Source organism: Piliocolobus tephrosceles, chromosome X (assembly GCF_002776525.5).
Source record: "Piliocolobus tephrosceles isolate RC106 chromosome X, ASM277652v3, whole genome shotgun sequence".
Classification (NCBI taxonomy): domain Eukaryota; kingdom Metazoa; phylum Chordata; class Mammalia; order Primates; family Cercopithecidae; genus Piliocolobus; species Piliocolobus tephrosceles.
In genome coordinates, this window is record NC_045455.1 from 75,305,122 (window position 1) to 75,327,796 (window position 22,675).

At 39.5% G+C, this 22,675-nt stretch overlaps 1 protein-coding gene and 1 non-coding gene across 4 annotated transcripts in view; one reads left to right on the forward strand and one right to left on the reverse strand.

The window, feature by feature from the left end:
* NAA16 (N-alpha-acetyltransferase 16, NatA auxiliary subunit) overlaps nt 1-22,675 on the reverse strand; it is a 66,966-nt gene that overhangs the window by 16,642 nt on the left and 27,649 nt on the right. For 2 of the 3 annotated variants that reach the window (XR_002731008.1, XM_023208906.2), the window contains exons 10-12: nt 5,348-5,420; nt 2,200-2,369; nt 1,711-1,863 (exon numbers count right to left, since the gene is read on the reverse strand). Coding sequence is in view for 1 of the 3 variants with exons in the window: in XM_023208906.2 (XP_023064674.1) it covers nt 1,711-1,863; nt 2,200-2,369; nt 5,348-5,420 (396 nt within the window). In the remaining 2 variants the exon portion in view is untranslated. The remainder of the gene's footprint in view (nt 1-1,710; nt 1,864-2,199; nt 2,370-5,347; nt 5,421-22,675) is intronic. The other variant, XR_002731009.1, reaches the window with a different exon arrangement.
* Nucleotides 5,911-6,013, forward strand: LOC111540535. The gene has a single exon (XR_002731014.1). It is a non-coding gene; the product is annotated as a U6 spliceosomal RNA (small nuclear RNA).

Here is a 22,675-nt window from a genome sequence, read left to right on the forward strand (position 1 = left end):
CATTTGCAGTTTTCTTCCCCTGCCTCATTATGGTTGTTCATCACACATTATGGATTTGCCTGGCCAACAAACTAGTGTGGATAAAGTGAACAACCTTGCCATATACCATGGCAACTTGTCAAAAGTGGATGATCAGACGCAGTTATGATGAGCAAGTCGAGCCAGAGATTTTGGTGACTACTCTCCTTAAATAACCAACTCCTCTCACCTTCTTTCTCATTCTCCTGTGCCTTTAAAGATGCATCCCAGTATCTCTGGGTTTTTTTGTTTTCTTAAAAATCACTAGATTTAGTATCACTTATCAGAAATGTCTGGAACCAGAAATGTTGCAAACCTTCTCGATTTTGGAATATTTGCATTATACTTACTGGTTGAGCCTCCCAAACCCAAAAATCCAAAATCCAAAATGCTCCAATGAGCATTTCCTTTGACCACCATACCAGTGCTCAAAAAGTTTCAAGTTCTGGAGCATTTTGGAATTTGGATTTTAGGTTTGGGAGGCTCAACCTGTATACTTCATATTTAATTGTATTTTACTTCTGATGGCTACCTTGGCTTCCATGTGGTACTTTTCTCTGAAAACATAATTGGTTTTATGTTTATTCCTTGTACTCTCTTCTTAATTTCAAACGTGTGATACAGTGGAAAGGGCACTGAAGATTTTGAACTTAAGTGCTATTTACTATGTGGTAGCTGGGACTACAGGCACATGCCACCATGCCCAGTTCAATTTTTCTCTTCTACTTTACGCTTTTGGTGTCAAGAAATGCTTCCTACCTCAAGCATAAAGAATGCTTCTTTATCCTAAAGATAAACTCCTATATATTTTCTTCTGTAAGTGTGAAAGGTTTGCTTTCCAGATTTGATCTTTAATCTACTTGGAACTGATTGTGTACAGCAAAATTTTAGATTATGTTAGATTATATTAGAATTAGTTTATCCTAAAGATAAACTCCTATATATTTTCTTCTATAATTGTGAATGGTTTGCTTTCCATATTTGATATTTAATCCACCTGGGACTGATTCATGTACAGTGACAGAGAGGGATATTGGCGGGTTTTTTCCCCAACAGAAGTAACTAATTGTCCCAGCAATATCTTTTCATCTCTGATTTTTACGATGTCTCTGGGTATATCCCATTTTCCAAATATGTGTGAAATCTGTTTCTGAGCTTTCTACTCTGTTCATTAGTCTACTTATATTTTTAACCGTAAACATGTATTATAACAGAAAGTCTATGTGAAAAGGGATATAAAGGGATCATGAAGGAGGGAAAAGGGATGGATGTGTAGCCCATCTCAGGAAACTTACATTCCTGAATGTCACAAAGACTAGTTCACAGCAATTAGTTCTACAAAGAAAGAACTCTATGAGCAAGTAAAAAGTAAGACAGAATTAAAAAGTAGTCACAAATTACTAGGGGGACAAAGAATTTGAGATATAAATCAAATTTTACATGTAAGTGCTAAAGTATGGTATACTGTTTATATATGTACGAAGATATTTTGCTCTTGCTATTGTTTAACCATCCCCTGACAGATACACATACACCGATACACAACCCCACAGTAAAAAAACCATTCTTAGGATATGGGTTAAACAGGATTTTAAAAATAATAACAAAAATGAATTTTTATGAACTTCAGTGGCAAACTTCACAAATCGTCTTAATTTAGACAATTACATGCTCATGTATGCTATTTCCTACCCTTGTGAACTTGGAGCACATTTCCTCTGCTTCTTTTATCATATTTGCTCGAAGCATGTATTTTGCACATTTGGAATTGATGAATCTATCAGCTGTGTCCAAAGACTGTGCTTCATCCATCCACTTTGCAGCTTCTCTGAGATTACCTATATGCTATAAAAGATAATTAAAGGAACCACAATTTATAATCAAGAGAATATGAGCACAATAAAACAGAAAATAATTTACACAGACAAAAAAGAAATCTGTCACCATTTCTGTCAAATTTATTTAGAAATCAAAATTACAGTTCATGTTTACTAAGAGTTCAAATGATTACACATCTAATTACACACCGATTATACAATTAATGTAACATGAAACTACTCAGAATTATTAGAAAACGATTATCAGGGTGCCCTAGAACTTATTTCCACAAAGAAAAAACTCCAAAGATTCTTAAAGTAGCTGAATTCTTCAACTACTCAAAAAGCAGGATTCCGATTTTACCTTGTAAATTTTTGCTTTCATATAGAATAATTCTATTAGAGTTGGAGTACTAGCAATTGCAGCATTAATATAATCCAAAGCCAGAGAATACTGTCCAAGCTTATCAAAGTGCTGTGCCAGGAAATACTGAACCCAGAGTAGTGTTGTCGGGGGTTCCTTCTCCCCATTCTCTGCAATCAAACAAACATTAAATTATTATAGGAAGAATGTAAAGCAAATTGCATACTTTCTCTCTCCTAATTCATAATGAAATTAATGACTATTGCAATAACAACAAGCAGGAAAAACTCAGCAAAAACTAATTTCAAAAGAAAGAGGTGTAACTTCATAAAGCTCAAAAAGTGGTAGCCACATAGAGAAACAAGATTGTACTTTGACAGGCTTCTAACCCCAATCTCACTCCAAAGAAACAATGCTGGGGAAAAGACATACATCAATCTAATTCTGCGAACTCTCAGCCTGAAAGCAAAAGGGCAGCAAGCCCAGGAAAAGTCAAGGAAAATAACTTAGCAAAGAGATTTCCTAACCACCACTGCAAGATTTCGGCAGAGGCAAGAACTGCCAAACTGCCATGGCTTACCATTTTCCAGGCTTCAATACTAAATCAGGGATACTCAAAGTTGAAGATTATGACCTATAGGAAAAAGACACACCTGACAAAGTAGCAACAACCCTGCCATCTGACAAAAACCTAAGTAGAAAAAACACAGCCCAGTCCTCTTAAAAAAGCAGTCACATATATACACTTATCTGAGTTCTATCCTGTTCCCCATTCTGTACCCTCTAACTACAGAGGAGTAGATAAAAGAAATACCAAGCTCTCAAAATGGATTTCAGAAGGGAAGACATACTGGTGTAAAAATGAGGAGGAAAGAGTGAATAAATCCACACTACATCAAAACAAACAGGTCTCCTACATAGCTGACCAAATGACATGATAATGTAAACATACAATAGCACACATTAAAACACAAATAATAAAACAAAGGCAATGAGTTAAGCATCTATTCTGTTGCTCTTATATAAACTATATTTCAAGGGAACCAAGTATTTGATGAAGGAAAGTCCTTTATAAGAAAAAATCCAGCTAACAAATGCAGAAGAAATTACTACAATCAACAAAGGATCTAGGCAATAATCTTCAATGGGTGAGAGGCCAATGAGGAATTTTTGTCTTGTTCTGTCACCAAGGCTGGAGTGCAGTGGCAAGATCATAACTAACTATAGCCTGGAACTCCTAGGCTCCAGTGATCCTCATGCCTCAGCTTCACAAGCAGCTGGGACTACAGATGAGAACCACCGAACCTGGCTAATATTTTAATTTTTTGTAGAGACAGGGTCTCACTTTGTTGCCCAGGCTGGCCTCCAAATCCTGGCCTCAAGAGATCTTGCTGCCTCAGCAGCCCCCACAGTGCTGGGATCACAGGTGTAGAGTCACCATGCCACCCCCTCCGCCGTCATGGACCTTTTTAATGAGTATAACAGGCTGACAACATCTGAATCTTTATCAATGTTAACATCAAAAAAGAGAGACAACCAGAATGTCTCAAGCTTCCTGATACGATACAACAGGAAGCACAAAGCACCACCCGTGTTTAAACAGAACCTGAATCTAATCCAGCATGTAAACCTAACTATAACTTACAAGAAGTATAAATGACAGTGAAATACAGAAAACGATACCACGAGAAAAGGCAATCAACCAAATCCAGAATATGGGATATGTAAGACAAATGACCTTTCAACAAATCACTGTTTTTTGTTTTTTTTTTTTGAAAGGGAGGGGAGAGTTATTGTTCTATAAAATAATGAGACATAACAATCAAATTATGGCGACATAATAACCAAATATTTGGTGTGAACCTTTACTGGATCTATACTCAAATAAACCAAACACAAAGACTTCTTTTGGATAACGGGGGAAATCTGAATGCAGACTGGGTATCAGGTATTATGTTATGAGGTTTTGTGTGACACAGTACTGCGATGACTTCTCCTGTTTAAGTGTTTTAAATAGAGATGCACACTAAGGTATTTACAGATGAAACAGTAAGTCTGGAATGTGCCTTTAAAAAACTCAAAGAGTGTGGCGGCTCACACCTGTAATCTCAGCACTTTGGGAGGCTGAGGCAGGCAGATCACTAGAGCTCAGGAGTTCAAGATCAGCCTGGGCAATATGACAAAATCCCATCTTTACAAAACCACCCCCCCCACATCCACCCCCATCCCCCCCACACACAAAATTAGCCAGGTGGTGGCACATGCCTGTAGTCCTTGCAACTCAGGAGGCTGAGGTGAGAGGATCACTTCAGCCCAGAAGTTCAGCTTGGGCAACACAGTGAGACCCTATCTCTTAAAAAACATTAGAAAAATACTCAAAGAGTAATGGCATGTAAGAGACACATAAAGAACCTGGAAGTTACCATGTGCATGACTGAAAACACAGAGTGTTTTCTAAAGTAAGCTGCCTTGATTTATATATGCCCCTACAAATACAGAAACAAAGGACCTACCTAAACAGGATTAAAAGTAGTAAGAGGGTAGAAAAAGCAGAGAATTTAGGGATTCAGGAAAAACAGGTTCCAGTATAAACTAACTACATGGTCTTGGGCAAGCCATTTAACCTCTTAAGTCTGTTTCCTCATGTTAAAACAAGGTTAAGGCCAAGTGTGGTGGCTCACGCCTATAATTCCAGCACTTTGGGAGGCTGAGGTGGGTGGATCACGAGGTCAGGCGTTCGAGACCAGCCCGGCCAACATGGTGAAACCCCATCTCTACTAAAAATACAAAACTTAGCCAGGTGTGGTGGCAGGCACCTGTAATCCCAGCTACTCAGGAGACTGAGGCAGGAGAATCGCTTGAACCCAGGAGGCGGAGGTTGCAGTGAGCCAAGACTGTGCCATTGCACTCCAGCCTGGGCAAAAGGACGAGACTCTGTCTCAAAAACAAACAAACAAAAACGCACAAACTCCCATCTCACAGGATTATGGAAAATTTAAATTAAGTAAGATTGAAAGTGCTCTCATTTCATTCACCAATTTATTAAGTAGCCATTAGGTAGCACACACAAAATATACATAAAAGAGCATTACTGTGATTAAAAATGAAATGAGTAATCAGATTCCAATTCAATCTAATTTAAACTTACCATATGGGCTAAAAAAGTCACACGTTTTAAGAGAGGCTTCATAATTAGTAACAAGTTCCTGGATTATAGAAACCTGTTAAAGAAACATATTTTTAAAATTTAAAAATATCTTATTGAAGGTATTTTTACCTATTATGGTTTAAATTACATTTGGAAAATATACAGCTTATTGCAGAACTATACATTAGTTAAAATATTAGGGCATCTGCTTTGTCCCCATTCCTAATATGAGTATTTCCCTTTGGAAAAGGGGTTGAGAAAAAAAACAAAATAATGGACATTGCTATATATACAGACCACTCACAAGACAAAAAAATAAAAAATAATGGACCACTGCTATAAGGGACAAATGCATCCATTATATAAATATTCAGGTTTTCAAAAATGTCATGCATTACAAAAAAGTGAAATGATTCAAGGTTTGAAAATAAGTGAAATTTAAAATTACTCTTCTGCTTATTATTGTCAGCAATCCTACAATATAATAATTGTATTGTACTTACTACAATTTTATGGGGTTTCTTAACCCATTTACTTATCTACCTACTACAAAATAAGGTCTGGTGCTCACTTCAGCAGTACATGTACCAAAACTGGAACAGTAAAGAGACTGGCATGCCCCTGCGAAAGGATGACACACACATTCATAAAGCGTTCTATATTTTAAAAGAAATAAGATCTGACATATTTCTTAAGTGTTTTGTGAAAACTGGGGCTTTAGACATCTTTATTTTCAGAAAAACAATTATATTTCTCTTATTTCCCTTTTATTATGCCTCTTTACAAACTAACCAAAATTCACTATGGTTCCCCTGACACTGAAGTGATCATGTGTCACAAACTCAACAGATTTTTGCATATATGGCTACAAAAGAAACCTCTTCATGTATACCATTTAGTATCAGAAGGTATAATTTAATTAGCTTTATTTTGAATCCAGGTTACTCCCTATGCCACAAAGACACAGGACAGTGTCCATGAAACCACTGATCATCCTGGACACTAGTCAAAACACAAGGCCAAATTATAACACTTTTGAGGCCTACATGATAGCTTTCTCACATGATGCTGCAGTATACGGCGGAATTCTCTAGTAGAGTTCAATGGACAGACAATGCAGAAATAAGGTAGGACTATACATTAACAGTAAGGAACGTGTAAATAACAGAAAAAGCAGAATGTGAAAAAAATTTACACATACTATGACTTCACTAAAACATGTATGTACAGATACCACATACTCAATGAAAATATGACCAAAGACATTAGGGTAGGTGGAAAATGGGTATATTCTTTTGAAAAAAAAAAAAAAAAGATTGTTTATTTCAAAAACAGTGGTTCTGAAAGTGTGATCTTCAGATCATTAATAAAAATACTGTCAACATTAGTGTCACCATCACCTAGCAACTTATTAGAAATACTATTCTGTACAATCTGTTTTGGGGTGTGTGTGTAACAGACAGGGTTGCCCTCTGTCATCTAGGCTGAAGTGCGGGGGTGTGATCTTCGCTCACTGTAGCCTTGAACTCCTGTGCTGAAGCAATTGTCCCACCTCAGCCTCCCAAGCAACTAAGATTACAGGCATGTATTACCATGCCCTGATAATTTTTTTTTTTTTTTTAAGAGACAGAGTCTCACTATATTGCCCAGGCTTGTTTTGAATTCCTGGGCTCAAGCGATCCTCCCGCCTCTATCTACCAAAGTGCTGGGATTACAGGTGTGAACCACCATGCCCGGCCTGTACAGTCTGTTTTTAACAAGCCGTCTGTAAATTCTGATACACAATTAAGAGTTTGAGAACCACTGACAAAAAAAATTGCAAGAAGACTTTTACTATAAAGCAAAATTAAAGTTAACAGACATTTTTAACCCACAATAACCTCTCCACCAATCTCACCTAGAATATCTATAACTTAAAAACCTTTTTTACAAACTTAGAAATTTAGTACTCAAGTTGTTAAACTTACGAAGGTAATTTTTTTCAGGAACTTGTGCCATCTACTGGTAGTTGCTAAAACTGCAACCTAGAGGTGGCTTTTAAAAAGGCAGACCTTTATGCATTTCTAGGGTGAAATTTATGTTTTTGTTTGTTTGTTTGTTTGTTTGAGATGGAGTCTCACTCTGTCGCCAGGTTGGAGTGCAGTGGCGCGATCTCTGCTCACTGCAACCTCCGCCTCTTGGGTTTGAGCAATTCCCTGCCTCAGCCTCCCGAGTAGCTGGGATTACAGGCACCCACCACCACACCTGGCTAATTTTTGTATTTTTAGTAGAGATGAAGGGGCAAAACCTATTTTTAAATAAGTCAATTTTAACAATAAAGGGTACCACAAAACAATAAAGGGTACCATACAATGAAGTTACACATAATCCTTCAAAAAAGAATATAAATACTTCTGAGTAAAACAGATCTCCAGATTCAGAATTTCAAAACAAGATCTGATTACGAGGGGAAAAAGATAATGGAAAATTAATAGGAAATCTCCTACATAAAAAAAAACAACAAAGGACTGATCATTCTGGTTCATTAGGCCTACTTCTTGAATATATTATTTATATATATATATATTTTTGTTGTTGTTGTTTTGAGACCGAGTCTCACTCTGTTGCCTAGGCTGGAGTGCAGTGGCGTGATCTCAGCTCACTGCAACCTCTGCCTCCCAGGTTCAAGCAATTCTCCTGTGTCAGCCTCCTGAGTAGCTGGAACTAAAGGTGTGTGCCGCCATACCCAACTAATTTTTGTATTTTTAGTAGAGATGGGGTTTCACCACGTTGGCTAGGCTGGTTTCGAACTCCTGACCTCAGGTGACCTGCCCACCTCAGCCTCTCAAAGTGCTGGGATTACAGGCGTGAGCCACTGTGCCAAGCCAAAATTTACATTATAGTTACTTTAGTTTTATTTTTTGAGACAGGGTCTCACTCTGTCACCCAAGCTGGAGTGTAGTGGCAAGAACTCGGCTCCCTGCAACCTCCACCTCCCAGGCTCAAGCCATCCTCCCGCCTCAGCCTCCTGAGTAGCTGGGACTACAGGCATGCACTACTACACCTGGCTAATTTTTGTATTTTTTGTAGAGACGGGGTTTTGTCCTGTTGCCCGGGCTGGTCTCAAACTCCTGAGCACAAGCGATCTGCCCACTTTGGCCTCCCAAAGTGCTAGGATTACAGGCATGAGCCACCACCCCCGGCCTTACAGTTACTTCTCGTTCAGTAATTAAGTGAACAATTTTCTAAATTTTCTATGAAAGCTAATCTAAGAAGTTTTACTGAAGTATAAGACTTATTTCACTCAAGTTTACTTACCATTTATATTTAATTAGGTAGTGTGTAATATGACAAATTAATATGTAATGGCTATTCTTCTTTAAAACAGTGTTTTGCCTCCGTTATTTTAAAATCAAGAAAGCCAATCCACTTAAGTATCTGAGATCGCAACAAAAACATAAATGGCCACCTTAAATTTTATGGCCCAAATTTTTCCTACAATGTGAAAACTTTTCCAAGTTCAGCCACCTTCTCCTGGTTTACTTTCTTCTAACAGCTACATTAGATCAAGATAGAAGAAGCTTTTTATCTTTGTTAACAAAATCCAACCTAAGACAGTACTATAACTGTTATAATTTCCTAAAGTATGTCCTTGGTGACCAGCTTCTATGTAAGAGTTAACTCTTTATTAATCTTTTTGTTGTTGTTGTTTACTTTTAAAATGCATTTTATTGAGAAAAAATTACACACAATAAACTGTACCCATTTTAAGTATACAACATGGTAAGTTTTAACAAACACAGGCAGTCACGATCAAGATATAGAATATTTCCATCACCCCAAAATGCTTACTCATGTCCATTGCACTCTCCAGCTTCTGGCCCTAGGTCACCACAGATCACCTTTCTGTTCATTGATTTTGTCCATTCTTGAATTTTATATAAATGGGAACATACAGCATGTACTTTTTTTTTTTTTTTTATACTTTAAGTTCTAGGGTACATGTGCATAACGTGCAGGTTTGTTACATATGTATACTTGTGCCATGTTGGTGTGCTGCACCCATCAACTCGTCAGCACCCAACTCTTTATTAATCTTAAAGACAAAGTCCCACAACATCATATCCGATACACATTTTTTTCACAATAAAGAGACAAATCACAGGTTTAAAATGCCACTGCAATATGAAAGTTACTAAATTAAGTATACTCGTTTATCAACAAGGATCAAAATTGCTGAATTAGGTTCTGATACAAGCACAATTACTAGTGATAATTTTGGTGCTAAAGGGGCTAGTTACAGAGGTAAACTGTCCAAGAACAGTGACAATAAAATGAAAGTAACTACAGAGATGAGGTGTGAGAAGGGTGGGACTTACAATTTAATTTAGAGAGTAAGGGGAAATTACCCTTTCTTGAACAGATTCAAACCAAGTACTTTACAAACTTTCTCATTTAATTAAAACACACATCAATGCTTTATGTATCATTTTCCCCAACTTTGTGAAAATACAAATACTCATATTCAAAGCACATGAGCACTGATGTCCAACTTCAATGGAACCAAATGCATGTATACCAACCCAGGCAAACGTGGATGTTGACTCACTGAACGTCTTCACTTAAGAGCCTGACACTCACAAACGAATGGCTAAAAAACAAGTACTTTCTATCATCAGTGAATATGGAAGCCCAAAATTAATGTACACCTCTTCTTAGAGCCTTTAAACATTTTGGGGCTGGGTGCGGTGGCTCACGCCTATAATCCCACAGCACTTTGAGGGGCTGAGGTGGGCAGCTCACTTAAGCCCAGGAGTCTAAGACCAGCCTGGGCAACATGATAAAACCCCATCTCTACAAAAAAATACAACAAAATATTAGCTGGGTGTAGTGGCCCATGTCTGTAGCCCCAGTTTCTTGGGAGGGTAAGGCAGGAGAATTGCTTAAGCCCAGGAGGTGGAGGTTGCAGTGAGACAAGATCGCACCACTGCACTCCAGCCTGGGCAACAGGAGTGAAACTCTATCTTTAAAAAAAAAAAAATCTGATTTCCTTTTCTGGCTGGGGAAGCGGGGAGACAGGTCTCGCTTTGTTACCCAGGATGCACTCTCAGTCCACTGCAACCTTCACCTTCCAAGCTCAAGTGGTTCTCCCACCGCAGCCTTCCAACTATCTACAACACGCCACTGCACTTGGCTGATTTTTGTATTTTTTTGTAGAGATACTGCCTCGCTACATTGCCCAGGCTGAACTCCTGTGCTCAAGCGATCCTCCTGCCTTGGCCTCCCAAAGTGCTGGGATAACAGACCTGAGCCACCACACATGGCACATTTTGGTTTCATGTATGACTTTTTTTTTGAGATGGAGTCTCGCTCTGTCACCCAGGCTGGAATGCAACGGCGCGATCTCAGCTCACTGTAACTGCCCCCTCCCAGGTTCAAGCGATTCTCCTGCCTCAGCCTCCCAAGTAGCTGGGACTACTCCACCACGTCCAGCTAATTTTTTTGTATTTTTAGTAGAGATGGGGTTTCACCATGCTGGTCAGGCTGGTCATGAACTCCTGACCTCAGGTGATCCACCCGCCTCAGCCTCCCCAAGTGCTGGGATTACAGGCAGGAGCCACCACACCCGGCCGTGTATGACATTTTAAAAAGTATATAGACTGTTACCTTTAGTTGAACAAAAATTAAACCAAATTAAACCAAACTAATTTTACTAATTATCTTTTTGTATACAGATTTTTATTCTTCAAGAAAACCTGTTTTTCCTCACTAAATCAGCAAAATAAAAGACAAACATATGTAATGCACAGCACAGACAAGAAAAAAAAAAGGACCACTGTGGCTCATGCCTGTAATCCCAGCACTCTGGGATGCCTAGGTGAGAGGATCACCTGGGCCATGAGTTTCAGGCCAGCCTAAGGCAACATAGCAAGATCCATCTCTACAAAATAAAAAACTTAGCCACGCATGGTGGTACATGCCTGCAGACCCAGCTACTTGGGAGGCTAAGGTAGGAGACTCTCTTGAGCCCAAGGGTTTGATGCTACAATGAGTTACAATTTCGCCACTACACTCCAGCCTGGGTGATTGATAGAGCAAGACCCAGTCTCTAGACAAAGACTTAAAACAGGAAAAGAAACACTAGAAAAAAGAACAAACTAAACCTAAAACAAGCAAAAGGACACAATAAAGTGAAAATTAATGAAATAGAGGAAAAAAGTCAACAAACCCAAAACTTGGCTCTTTGAAAAGATCAAGAAAATTGGCAAACCTTTAGCTAGACTGACAAACTAAAAAAGAGAGAACACTCAAAATATTAAAACCAAAAATGGTAAGAGGGGATATTACCACTGACTTTATAGAAATAACAGACTATGACACACATACGCCAACACTGTATAACTTAGATGAAGTAGACAAATATCTAAAACCATAAATTTCCAAAAGCCAGTCAAGAAGAAATAGAAAATCTGAATAAACCAGTAATGAAGAGTTTGAATACATAATTAAAAACTACCCACAAAGAAAAGTCCAGGCTCATATGACTTCACTGGTAAATGGTAAGTTCTACCACACATTTAAAAAAGTAGTAATAACAATTCTTCACAAACTCTTCCAAAAAAAAGAGAGAGAACACTTCCCAACTCATTATGAGGCCAGTATCACCCTGATAGCAAAATCTGATAAAGACATCAAAAGAAAACTAGGCATTTACCTCTTAGGAATATAGATGCAATATCCTGAACAAAACACTAGCAAATTGAACCCATCTATATGGAAAAAGAACTACCCACCATGACCAAGTAGGCTTTCACCCAGCAATACAAGACTGGTTTAACATCAGCCAGGAGTGGTGGCTCACGCCTGTAATCCCAGCACTTTGGAAGGTGGGGGGGGGGGGGGGGGCCCCCCGGGGGGCCCCGGGGGGGGGGGGGGGGGGGGGGGGGGGGGTGCATCACCTGAGGTCAAGAGTTCGAGACCAGCCTATCCAACATGGCAAAACCCCATTTCTACTAAAAAATAGAAAAACTGGCCAGGCATGGGGGTGCACACCGGTAGTCCCAGCTACTCGGGAGACTGAGGCAGGAGAATAGCTTGAACCCGCGAGGTGGAGGTTGCAGTGAGCCAAGATCGCGCCACTGCACTCCAGCCCAGGTGACAGTGTTAGGCTCCGTCTTGGGGGAAAAAAAAATTGGTTTAACATCTGAAATCAATTAATAAAAATATACCATATATCAATAGGATGCTTTTTAAAAACCTACATAATCATCTTAATACAGAAAAAGCATGACAGAACTCAGTAACAGACTTTCATGATAAAAATGCACAATAAACTAGGAACTGAAGGGAACTTCTTGACATTACAAAGGACATATATAAGAAACCCTCGGGCCGGGCACGGTGGCTCAAGCCTGTAATCCCAGCACTTTGGGAGGCCGAGACGGGCGGATCACAAGGTCAGGAGATCGAGACCATCCTGGCTAACACGGTGAAACCCCGTCTCTACAAAAAAATACAAAAAACTAGCCGGGCGAGATGGCGGGCGCCTGTAGTCCCAGCTACTCGGGAGGCTGAGGCAGGAGAATGGCGTAAACCCGGGAGGCGGAGCTTGCAGTGAGCTGAGATCCGGCCACTGCACTCCAGCCTGGGTGACAGAGCGAGACTCCGTCTCAAAAAAAAAAAAAAAAAAGAAACCCTCAGCTAACACAATACTTTATGGTGAAAAATCTAGATGCTTTTCCTCTAAGAGCAAGAACAAGACAAAGAACTCTCACCACTTCTAGTCAATATTGTACTGAAGGTACCCAAGGCAATTAGTCAAGAAAATAAAAAGGGTACGGATTGGAAAGAAAGAAGTAAAACTTTCTATTTGCAGATGACATGATCTTGTACATAGAAAATCCTAAGGAATCTATTAAAACATCTATAACAATAAACAAGTTCAGCAACATTTCAGAATACAAAATCAACATACAAAAATCAACTGTATTTCCACATACTAGCTAAGAATAATCCAAAAATGAAATTATGAAAACAATTTCATCTAGATTACCATCAAAAAGAATGGCATGCTTACAAACAAATTTAACATAAGATGCCTAAGAGTCGCTGCAGCCGGGCACGGTGGCTCACGCCTGTAATCCCAGCTCTCAGGGAGGCAGAGGCGGGAGGATAGCTTGAGCCCAGGAGTTCGAGACCTGCCTGGGTAATATAGCGAGACCCCGTTCTCCACAAAAAGGAAAAAAAAAAAAAAAAAAAAAGACAAAAAAAAAAAAATAAGATGCGTAAGACTTGTACAATAAAAATTACAAAACACTGGTTGAAACAAATCAAAGACCTAAATACAGAGAAAGACATCCCATGTTCAAAGATTGACTTAATATTGTTAAGTTGAGGATACTTCCAAATTGATCTGCAGATTCAACAAAATCCCTATTAAAATCCCAGATGGCTGCTCTGCAGATATAGAAAAGCCAATCCTAACACATTCAAATAGAAATAAAAGGAACCCTCAATAACCAAAATAGTCTTGAAAAAAGAACAAAGTAGAAGGAGTCACACTTCCTAATTTCTTTCTTTCTTTTTTTTTTTTTTTTTTTTGAGACAGAGTCTCGCTCTATCGCCAGGCTGGAGTGCAGTGGCTCAATCTCAGCTCACTGCAACCTCCGCCTCCTGGGTTCAAGTGAGTCTCCTGCCTCAGCCTCCAAGTAGCTTGGACTACAGGCGCCCGCCACTACGCCGGCTGATTTTTGTATTTTTAGTAGAGATGGAGTTTCACCATGTTGGCCAGGATGGTCTCGATCTCTTGACCTCGTGATCCACCCGCCTCGGCCCCTCAAAGTGCTGGGATTACAGGTGTGAGCCATCGCACCCGGCCCACACTTCCTAATTTCAAAACTTACCACACTGCTACAGTAAGCAAGACAATATGGCACTGGCACAGACGGACTTTTAGCTTTTTTTGTATACTGATGTTTATTTAACATGTTACAGAACCTTTTCTAGCTATTTGAAAAACTGTCCCTCCAGGGTCTTGCTAATTCTTGAAGATAACAAAGGGTCCAACCAGGAGTATGTCTTTAATATGCAAGCTATTCAAAATCCAGAGACCTATCTCCTCTATCTGGCTCTTATGCCCCAAGAGGCACTATTCCTCTGCCTAAACATCCCAGGGCCAGGTGCCAGGCAACTAGAGACCACCCCGCCAGTCTAAAGTATGCCAAAATTATTCAAACTAAACAGTTTACCCTGCCCTGCCCCAAGGAAACCTCAATGAAGGCAGCAGCCTAATCCTTCCCCTCCCTCCTAACCACCCTAGTGTCTTCCCCAAGTGGCCCTGCATGGATGGCACAGCTTGCCTCCTGTCTCTAGGACCTGTATGATTAACTTTGTTTTTTTTCCTGAGCCTCTCCAGTGTCTCCTATTTTGGCTGCACCTGAATAACAACCTCATAAAAGAATAATACAAAACAATAAAGACAGTTATACACATCAGTGGAACAGACTTGAGAGTCCAGAGGTGAACCCTCGCATTTATGGTTAATCTCTTTTGGACAAGGCTGCCAAGATCATTCAACAGGGAAAGAACGGTCTCTCCAACAAATGGTGCTGGAACACTGGATAGTCACACACAAAAGAATGAATCTGGACTCCTACTACACCTTATACAAAAATGAACTCAAAATAAGAGTGAATGCGGCCAGGCGCGGTGGCTCAAGCCTGTAATCCCAGCACTTTGGGAGGCCGAGGCAGGCAGATCATGAGGTCAGGAGATCAAGACCATCCTGGCTAACACGGTGAAACCCCGTCTCTACTTAAAAAAATACAAAAAACTAGCCGGGCGAGGTGGCGGGCGCCTGTAGTCCCAGCTACTCCGGAGGCTGAGGCAGGAGAATGGCGTGAACCCGGGAGGCGGAGCTTGCAGTGAGCTGAGATGATCCGGCCACCGCACTCCAGCCCGGGCAACAGAGCGAGACTCCGTGTCAAAAAAAAGAGTGAATGCCTCAATGCAAACTCGTAGAAGTAAACATGTTTATAAATCTTCATGACCTTGGACTTGGAAATGGTTTTTAGATAAGACACAGAACGCATGAGCAACAAAAGGAAAAAAAAAAAGGTAAGCTAGACTTCATTTAAATTAAAACTTTTTGTGCATCAAATGACACCATTAAGAAAATAAAAAGACAGCCCACAGCAGGACGGAAAATATTTTCACATAATGTATCTGATGAGAGACTTGTATCTAGAATATATTTTTAAAACTTCTGGCCCAGCGTGTTGGCTCATGCCTGTAATCCCAGCACTTCGGAAGGGTGAGGCAAGCAGATTGCTTGAGTCCAGGATTTTGAGACCAGCCTGGGCAAATGGTGAAACCCTGTCTCTACAAAAAATGAGCCAGGCATGTTAGCGCATGCCTGTAGTCCCAGACACTCAGGAAGTGGAGGTGGGAGGATCACCTGAGCTCAGGAGGTCAAGGCTGCAGTGAGCTGAGGTCGCACCACTGTACTCCAGCCTGGGTGACAGAGTGAGACCCCTGTCTTAAAAAAACAAACAACAAAAAAACCTGAAAAAAAACCCACAAAAACAAAACTTCCTTAAACTGAACAATAAAAAGAGAAATAACCCAATTATAAATGGGCAAAGAAACTGAAAGACATTTCTCCAAAGAACATATACAAAGGCCAATAAGCACATAAAAGATAATACCAACAGTAATCACAAAATGCAAAGCAAAACCTCAAGAAATTACCATTTCACACCACTATGATGGCTATCATCAATAATAACAAGTGTTGATGAGGATGTGCAGAAATCAGAACCCTCATATACTGCTTGTGGGAATGTAAAACGGTGGAGGAACTTTGGAAAAAGAGTCTGACAGTTCCTTAAAAGTTTAAACATCGAGTTCGCATTTGACTCAGCAATTCCATTCCCAGATGTACACCTAAGAGAAATGGAAGTACATCTACACAAAAACGTGTACACCAAAGTTCACAGCAGCATTATTCACAATAACCAAAAGGTAGAAACAATCAATGTGGTATATCCACACAATGGAATGTTACTTGGTCATAAAAGGGAATGAAGTACTGATTTACACCACAACTGTGAATAAAAATATTAAGTAAAAGAAGCCAGACCCAAAAACACTATTAATAGATAAGTCCATTTACATAAAAGGTTCAGACTGGGAAATCCATAGACAGAAAGTAGGCTAATGGTTGCCTATAGCTGAGAGGGACATGAAGGTTATGAGAGAATCACAGCTAAAGGATATGGAGTCTCTTTGGGGGATGACAAAGTATGACACTGCAGTGATGATTACACAACTCTGTGAATATACTAAATATCATTGAACTATATACTTCCAATAGGTAAATTTTATGATATATTAATTATATCTCAATAAAGCTGTTACCAAAACAAAAATACTGGTGGGGAAGCTACTGACATCCTGATGGTAGAGGCCAGGGAGTTTGCTAAACATCCCACAATGCACAGGACAGACCTACATTATAAAGAATTATCTAGCCCAACACATCGACAGTAGAATTCGTTGTTAGGAAGGCTGTCCTGTGCCTTGTGGAATGTTTAGCAGCATCCCTGGCCTCCACACACTGGATGCCAGTAGCACACCTCACCTCACTGCAGGGACAATCAAAAACCTCTCCAGACATTGTCAAATGTCCCAGGAGGAAAAATCCACTCCCCAACACCCTCGTTAAGACGTACCGCTCTAAAGAGGACTTTCCAAGATGGTTTTAAAACAACAGATGAACTTTCACAACAGAAATAAAGATTACCAAATCTGGTTCCACTAAATGTTAAACATTTCTATGTTAAAACAAAAACAGAAAAACCAACACAAGACAGGAAATATTTCAGGCACACTGCTAGTGGGAATACAAATTGATGTTTACAACCTTGTGAAAAACTAATTTATCCGTGTTTATCAAGAACCACAAAAATGTTCATGCCCTTTACCCACTGAATTAATCTGAGAGAAGAAAGTATGAGAAGAAAATAATCCTAAGCAAAGCTAGTATAAAGATATTTAATAATAATAACTTGAAAAACCAAATTCAACAATGGAGGGATGGTTCTAAAAGGTTATGTAGTAACTAAAAGGGATAATGAAGATTATATAACAACACAGTAAAAGCTTATGAAACTGCTGGGGCAGGGAGGTGGGTGCAGGTAGTTCACACCTAGAATCCCAGCACTTTGAGAGGCCAAGGCAGGCAAATCTCTCAGGTCCAAGATTTTGAGAACAGTCTGGGTAACATAGTGAGACCCCATCTCAGGTGCGGTGGCTCACACCTGTAATCCTAACACGTTGGGAGGCCGAGGTGAACAGATTACCTGAGCTCAGGAGTTCGAGACCAGCCTGGGCGAAACCCCATCTCTATTAAAATACAAAAAAATAAAATAAAATTAGCCAGGCATGCCGGTGTGTCCGGAGGCTGAGGCAGGAGAGTTACTTGAACCTAGGAGGCGGAGGTTGCAGTGAGCCGAGATAGTGCCACTGCACTCCAGTCCCTGGTGGCAGAGCGACACTCCAAATAAAAAACAAAAACAAAAACAAATTTTAAAAAAGAAACTGCTAGGGGGAAAAAGAAGAACAAAATTTATGGTCAAAATGACTACAGCTGCATAGATACACCACGATTAAATTCACAGTGAAAAAAAAACTGTGAAAGGAATTACATTAAAAATGTTCTTAGAGCTAGGTGTGGTGGTTCACACCTGTAATCGCAGTGCATTGGGATTCTAAGGCAGGAGAATCACTTGAGGCTACAAGTTTGAGATCAGCCTGAACAATACAGCAAGACCCCATCTCTACAAATTAAAAAATTAACTAGGTATCGTGGCACGCATCTGTATCACCAGCTACCCAAGAGGCTGAGACAGGAGGATCGCTTGAACCAAGGAAGTCAAGGCTACAGTGAACTATGATTGGGCCATTCATTGCTCTCCAGCCTGGGAGACAGAGCAAGATGCTATTTCATTTATTTATTTTTTTTTTATTTTATTTTATTTTTTTTTTTACAGGCTGTTTCATTTATTTATAAAATAAATAAATAAATGTGTAAATGCCTTTAAATTATATAGTCATGAGGTGGTTTATAACTGGGTTTTGTCTGGGCTTCCCTCCCATTTTTTAAGATCTTTCCTCTGTTTTCCAAATTTTCTATATTGTGATTATAGCACTTTTTTGATGAAAAATTACTTCTAAACTTTTGTGCCAAGTTACTCAGCACTTTTACTATTTGAGAACACGGAAACTGATGGAAGAGTGTTACAAACTTACACAAATGCCAACAGAAAAGTGAGGAGATAAGATTCCTTATAAATATCATCAATGTGAAAAGTTAATACACGATACATATTAGTTGTGTACCATATCAAACGGCTGGTCAAACATCTGACTCACTGTCCCACTGGACAGCTTATCTTTGAGCATTACAGAAATAATTTGTTGGCATTATGACTCAGACCACCAGGAGACTATGGTACATATAAAATCTTCTCACTAAACTGCTACAGATGTTGTGAATACTATGTTAGTCGTTTCCAGTTTTGACTTTTTATTATTGCTGTTATGCCAACTCTGGAACAGAAGGATTCTGAGCCCCAATCAAAAATACTACTAGGCAAGGTTCTTTATTTACACTTAGAAGAAATGGACACTATTTTATAGAGCCAGTAAACAATTATTCACAATAAAAGTTTGATCTGGGCTGGGCGCAGTGGTTCACGTCTGTAATCCTGGCACTTTGGGAGGCCAAAGATGGTGGATAATCCTGGCACTTTGGGAGGCCAAGGATAGTGGACTGCCTGAGCTCAGGAGTTCGAGACTAGCCTGGGCAACACAGTGAAACCCTGTCTCTACTAAACTATGAAAAATTAGCCAGGCATGGCAGCATGCACCTGTAGTCCCAGCTACTCGGGAGGCTGAGGCAGGAGGCTCGCTTGAACCTGGGAGGTGGAAGTTGCAGTGAGCCAAGAGCGCGGCACTGCACTCCAGCCTGGGCAATGGAGCAAGACTCCCTCTCCATAAAAAAAAAAAAAAGTTTGGTCTGATACAGTATGTGAGAGACTACAATACAAAACAGATGAAAACATCAGTGTACTTCAAGTATATAACAGTTATCTTCAAAAAGTAGGAGGTGTTCTTCATCTTTTTTCCCCTGAGACAGGGTCTCAAGTCTGTCGCGTAGGCTGGAGTACAGTGGCCTGATCACAGCTCACTGCAGCCTCGTCCTCCAAGGCTCACGGGATCCTTCCACCTCAGCCTCCCAAGTAGCTGGGAAAGAAGGCACATGCTACTATGACCAACTAATTGTTTTCGTTTTTTGTAGAGATGGACTCTTGTTATGTTGCCAGGCTTGTCTTGAACTCCTGGTCTCAAATGATCCTCCCACCTCAGCCTCTCAAAGTGCTGGATTACAGACGTAAGCCACCATTGCTGGCAAGTTGTCCCCTTTTTCTTTTAACTACTCGTAAGAAGAAAACAATACATATTACCAGAACATTTAAAGGTGGTTATTACCTATAAATACACAACTGATATTTTCAATGAGATGACATCCACAAAAAATTAAGTTAGAAATATTCTTACCATTACCTTCAGTAAAAATGATACTATTTCAGTAAAGCATGACAGACACTGGAATCCCTATGCTATATATAGCAACCTAAATTGTTTGTTTAGTTTAATACTACTTAACAGATTTAAGGTACATAAAAAATATCTTCTATAGGTTAACAAGGATATCCGGGACTTGAACTCATCTCTGTACCAAGCAGACCTAAGAGACATCTACAGAACTCTCCACCCCAAATAAACAAAAGATACACTCTTCTCAGCACCACATTGCACTTATTCTAAAACTGCCCACATAATTGGAAGTAAAGCACTCTTCAGCAAATGTAAAAGAACACGAATCACAACAAATTGTCTCTCAGACCACAGTGCAATCAAATTAGAACTCAGGATTAAGAAACTCACTCAAAACCGCACAACTACATGGAAACTGAACAACCTGCTCCTGAATGACTACTGGGTAAATAACAAAATGAAGGCAGAAATAAAGATGTTCTTTGAAACCAATGAGAACAAAGACAAAATGTACCAGAATCTCAGGGACACATTTAAAGCAGTGTGTAGAGGGAAATTTATAGCACTAAATGCCCACAAGAGAAAGCAGGAAAGATCTAAAACTGACACCCTAACATCGCAATTAAAAGGATTAGAGAAGCGAGGGCAAACAAATTCAAAAGCTAGCAGAAGGCAAGAAATAACTAAGATCAGAGCAGAACTGAAGGAGATACAGACACAAAAAACCCTTCAAAAAAATCAATGAATCCAGGAGCTGGTTTTTTTGAAAAGATCAACAAAATTGATAGACCCCAAAGCCTCACTCAAACACTGACAATTTTTTTTAAGTACTTTTCAAAACAAGTAAGCAAATATATATCCTCTCAGCAAGTTATCTGTTATGGACAGGACACCTATATTCGAACGAATAAGAAACAAAACAATATTAACTTTAACAAAATCTAACTTAAAAGGAGTATAAATATATTTTTAGTAACATTTTATTCTTATTTACAAAAGAAAAGAACACCTTGATAAGAGAGTTTATAGAAGATTCTATTTCAACATTAAAGAAAGCTGGGAAAATGAAAATTTCTCCTTTTCTTCACCAAAGATTCCTCCAAAACCTCATTGACAAAAGTAAAATAAGTGCCATTTCAAATACCTACCTATGTTTTAAAAAAGCTTATGGAACTTGGTCAGGCACAGTGGCTCACGCCTGTAATCCCAGCACTTTGGGAGGCCAAAGTGGGCGAATCGTTTAAGGACAGAGTTCAAGACCAGCCTGGTCAACATCATGAAACCCTGTCTCTACTAAAAATACAAAAAATTAGCTGGGCATGGTGGCAGGCACCTGTATTCCCAGCTACTTGGGAGACTGAAGCAGGAGAATCGTTTGAACCCGGGAGGCAGAGGTTGCAGTGAGCCGAGATAGCGCTACTGCACTCCAGCCTGGGTGACAGAGCGGGACTCCATCTCAAAAAAAAAAAAAACAACAAAAAACACGTTATGGAATTTGTCTGACAATCACTCATTGCCTTCCACTCTACCCAAACTCCAGTTTGCCAAAAAAATTAAAATGCTGGAGACATTTAAGAAATACATTTCTTGCAAATGTACTACATTTTAAACTAACTTCAAAAGACAATTTCATTTTCATGCTACCAACATGAATTACTCTACAATATCTGGAAACTTACAAACAATAACTGTTTATCAGACTTCACCTCCTTGAAATCCTTCCTTGAAAGTTAAAAATCCACCTAACTGCCAAAAACAGGTTTCACTGCTGGTTAGAAATGTGCAGTTTTTAAAATGGTTTCATGGGGTGCAGTGTACACTGCTCAGGTGATGGGTGTACCAAAATCTCAGAAATCACCAGTAAATAACTTATCTGTGTAACCACACACCATCTGTTCCCCAAAAACTACTGAAATAATTTCTTTGAAACTACAAAAAAAGTCAAACACAAAACTTACAAAATTTAACTGAAAAATAAATATTAAAAAATAAATAAAATGTTCTCATAAGTAATCACAGATACATGTGGCCAAAATTATTTGAGGAACAGTTCTTAGACTTGCACATTTTTTCTCACTATACTCACTATACTGAGATAACTTGAGCTCAATTTTCTGCAGTTTAATTCATTTTGCAAACACACTTGGTCTTCTGGCATTTCTAATAGCATTCCTGTCACTTGCTTTAAAATTAAACTAAAGAGACAGTTCCTATATGAAATAGTGTATTCTCAGTGCCTTATTCAAAAATATAATTTTCATGCTTTATATAAAATACCAAAAAAAAGTTTAACATTTTTGTAATGGCAACTTTGGATCAATATTGGAAGAATTTTTAAAAAGTAAAAAGCCTATGCCTGTGAACACCTCCCTGTGAAAGCCCCCTAATAGCTTAAGAGAAACAAATCCTTTAATGTCCACTGTAGTCAGCAGTTGCTGCAAGACTGTTATAAAAGAAGTACTCTAGGCCGGGCGCGGTGGCTCAAGCCTGTAATCCCAGCATTTTGGGAGGCCGAGACGGGCGGATCACAAGGTCAGGAGATCGAGACCATCCTGGCTAACACGGTGAAACCCCGTCTCTACTAAAAAATACAAAAAACTAGCCGGGCGAGGTAGCGGGCACCTGTAGTCCCAGCTACTCGGGAGGCTGAGGCAGGAGAATGGCATAAACCCGGGAGGCAGAGCTTGCAGTGAGCTGAGATCCGGCCACTGCACTCCAGCCCGGGCG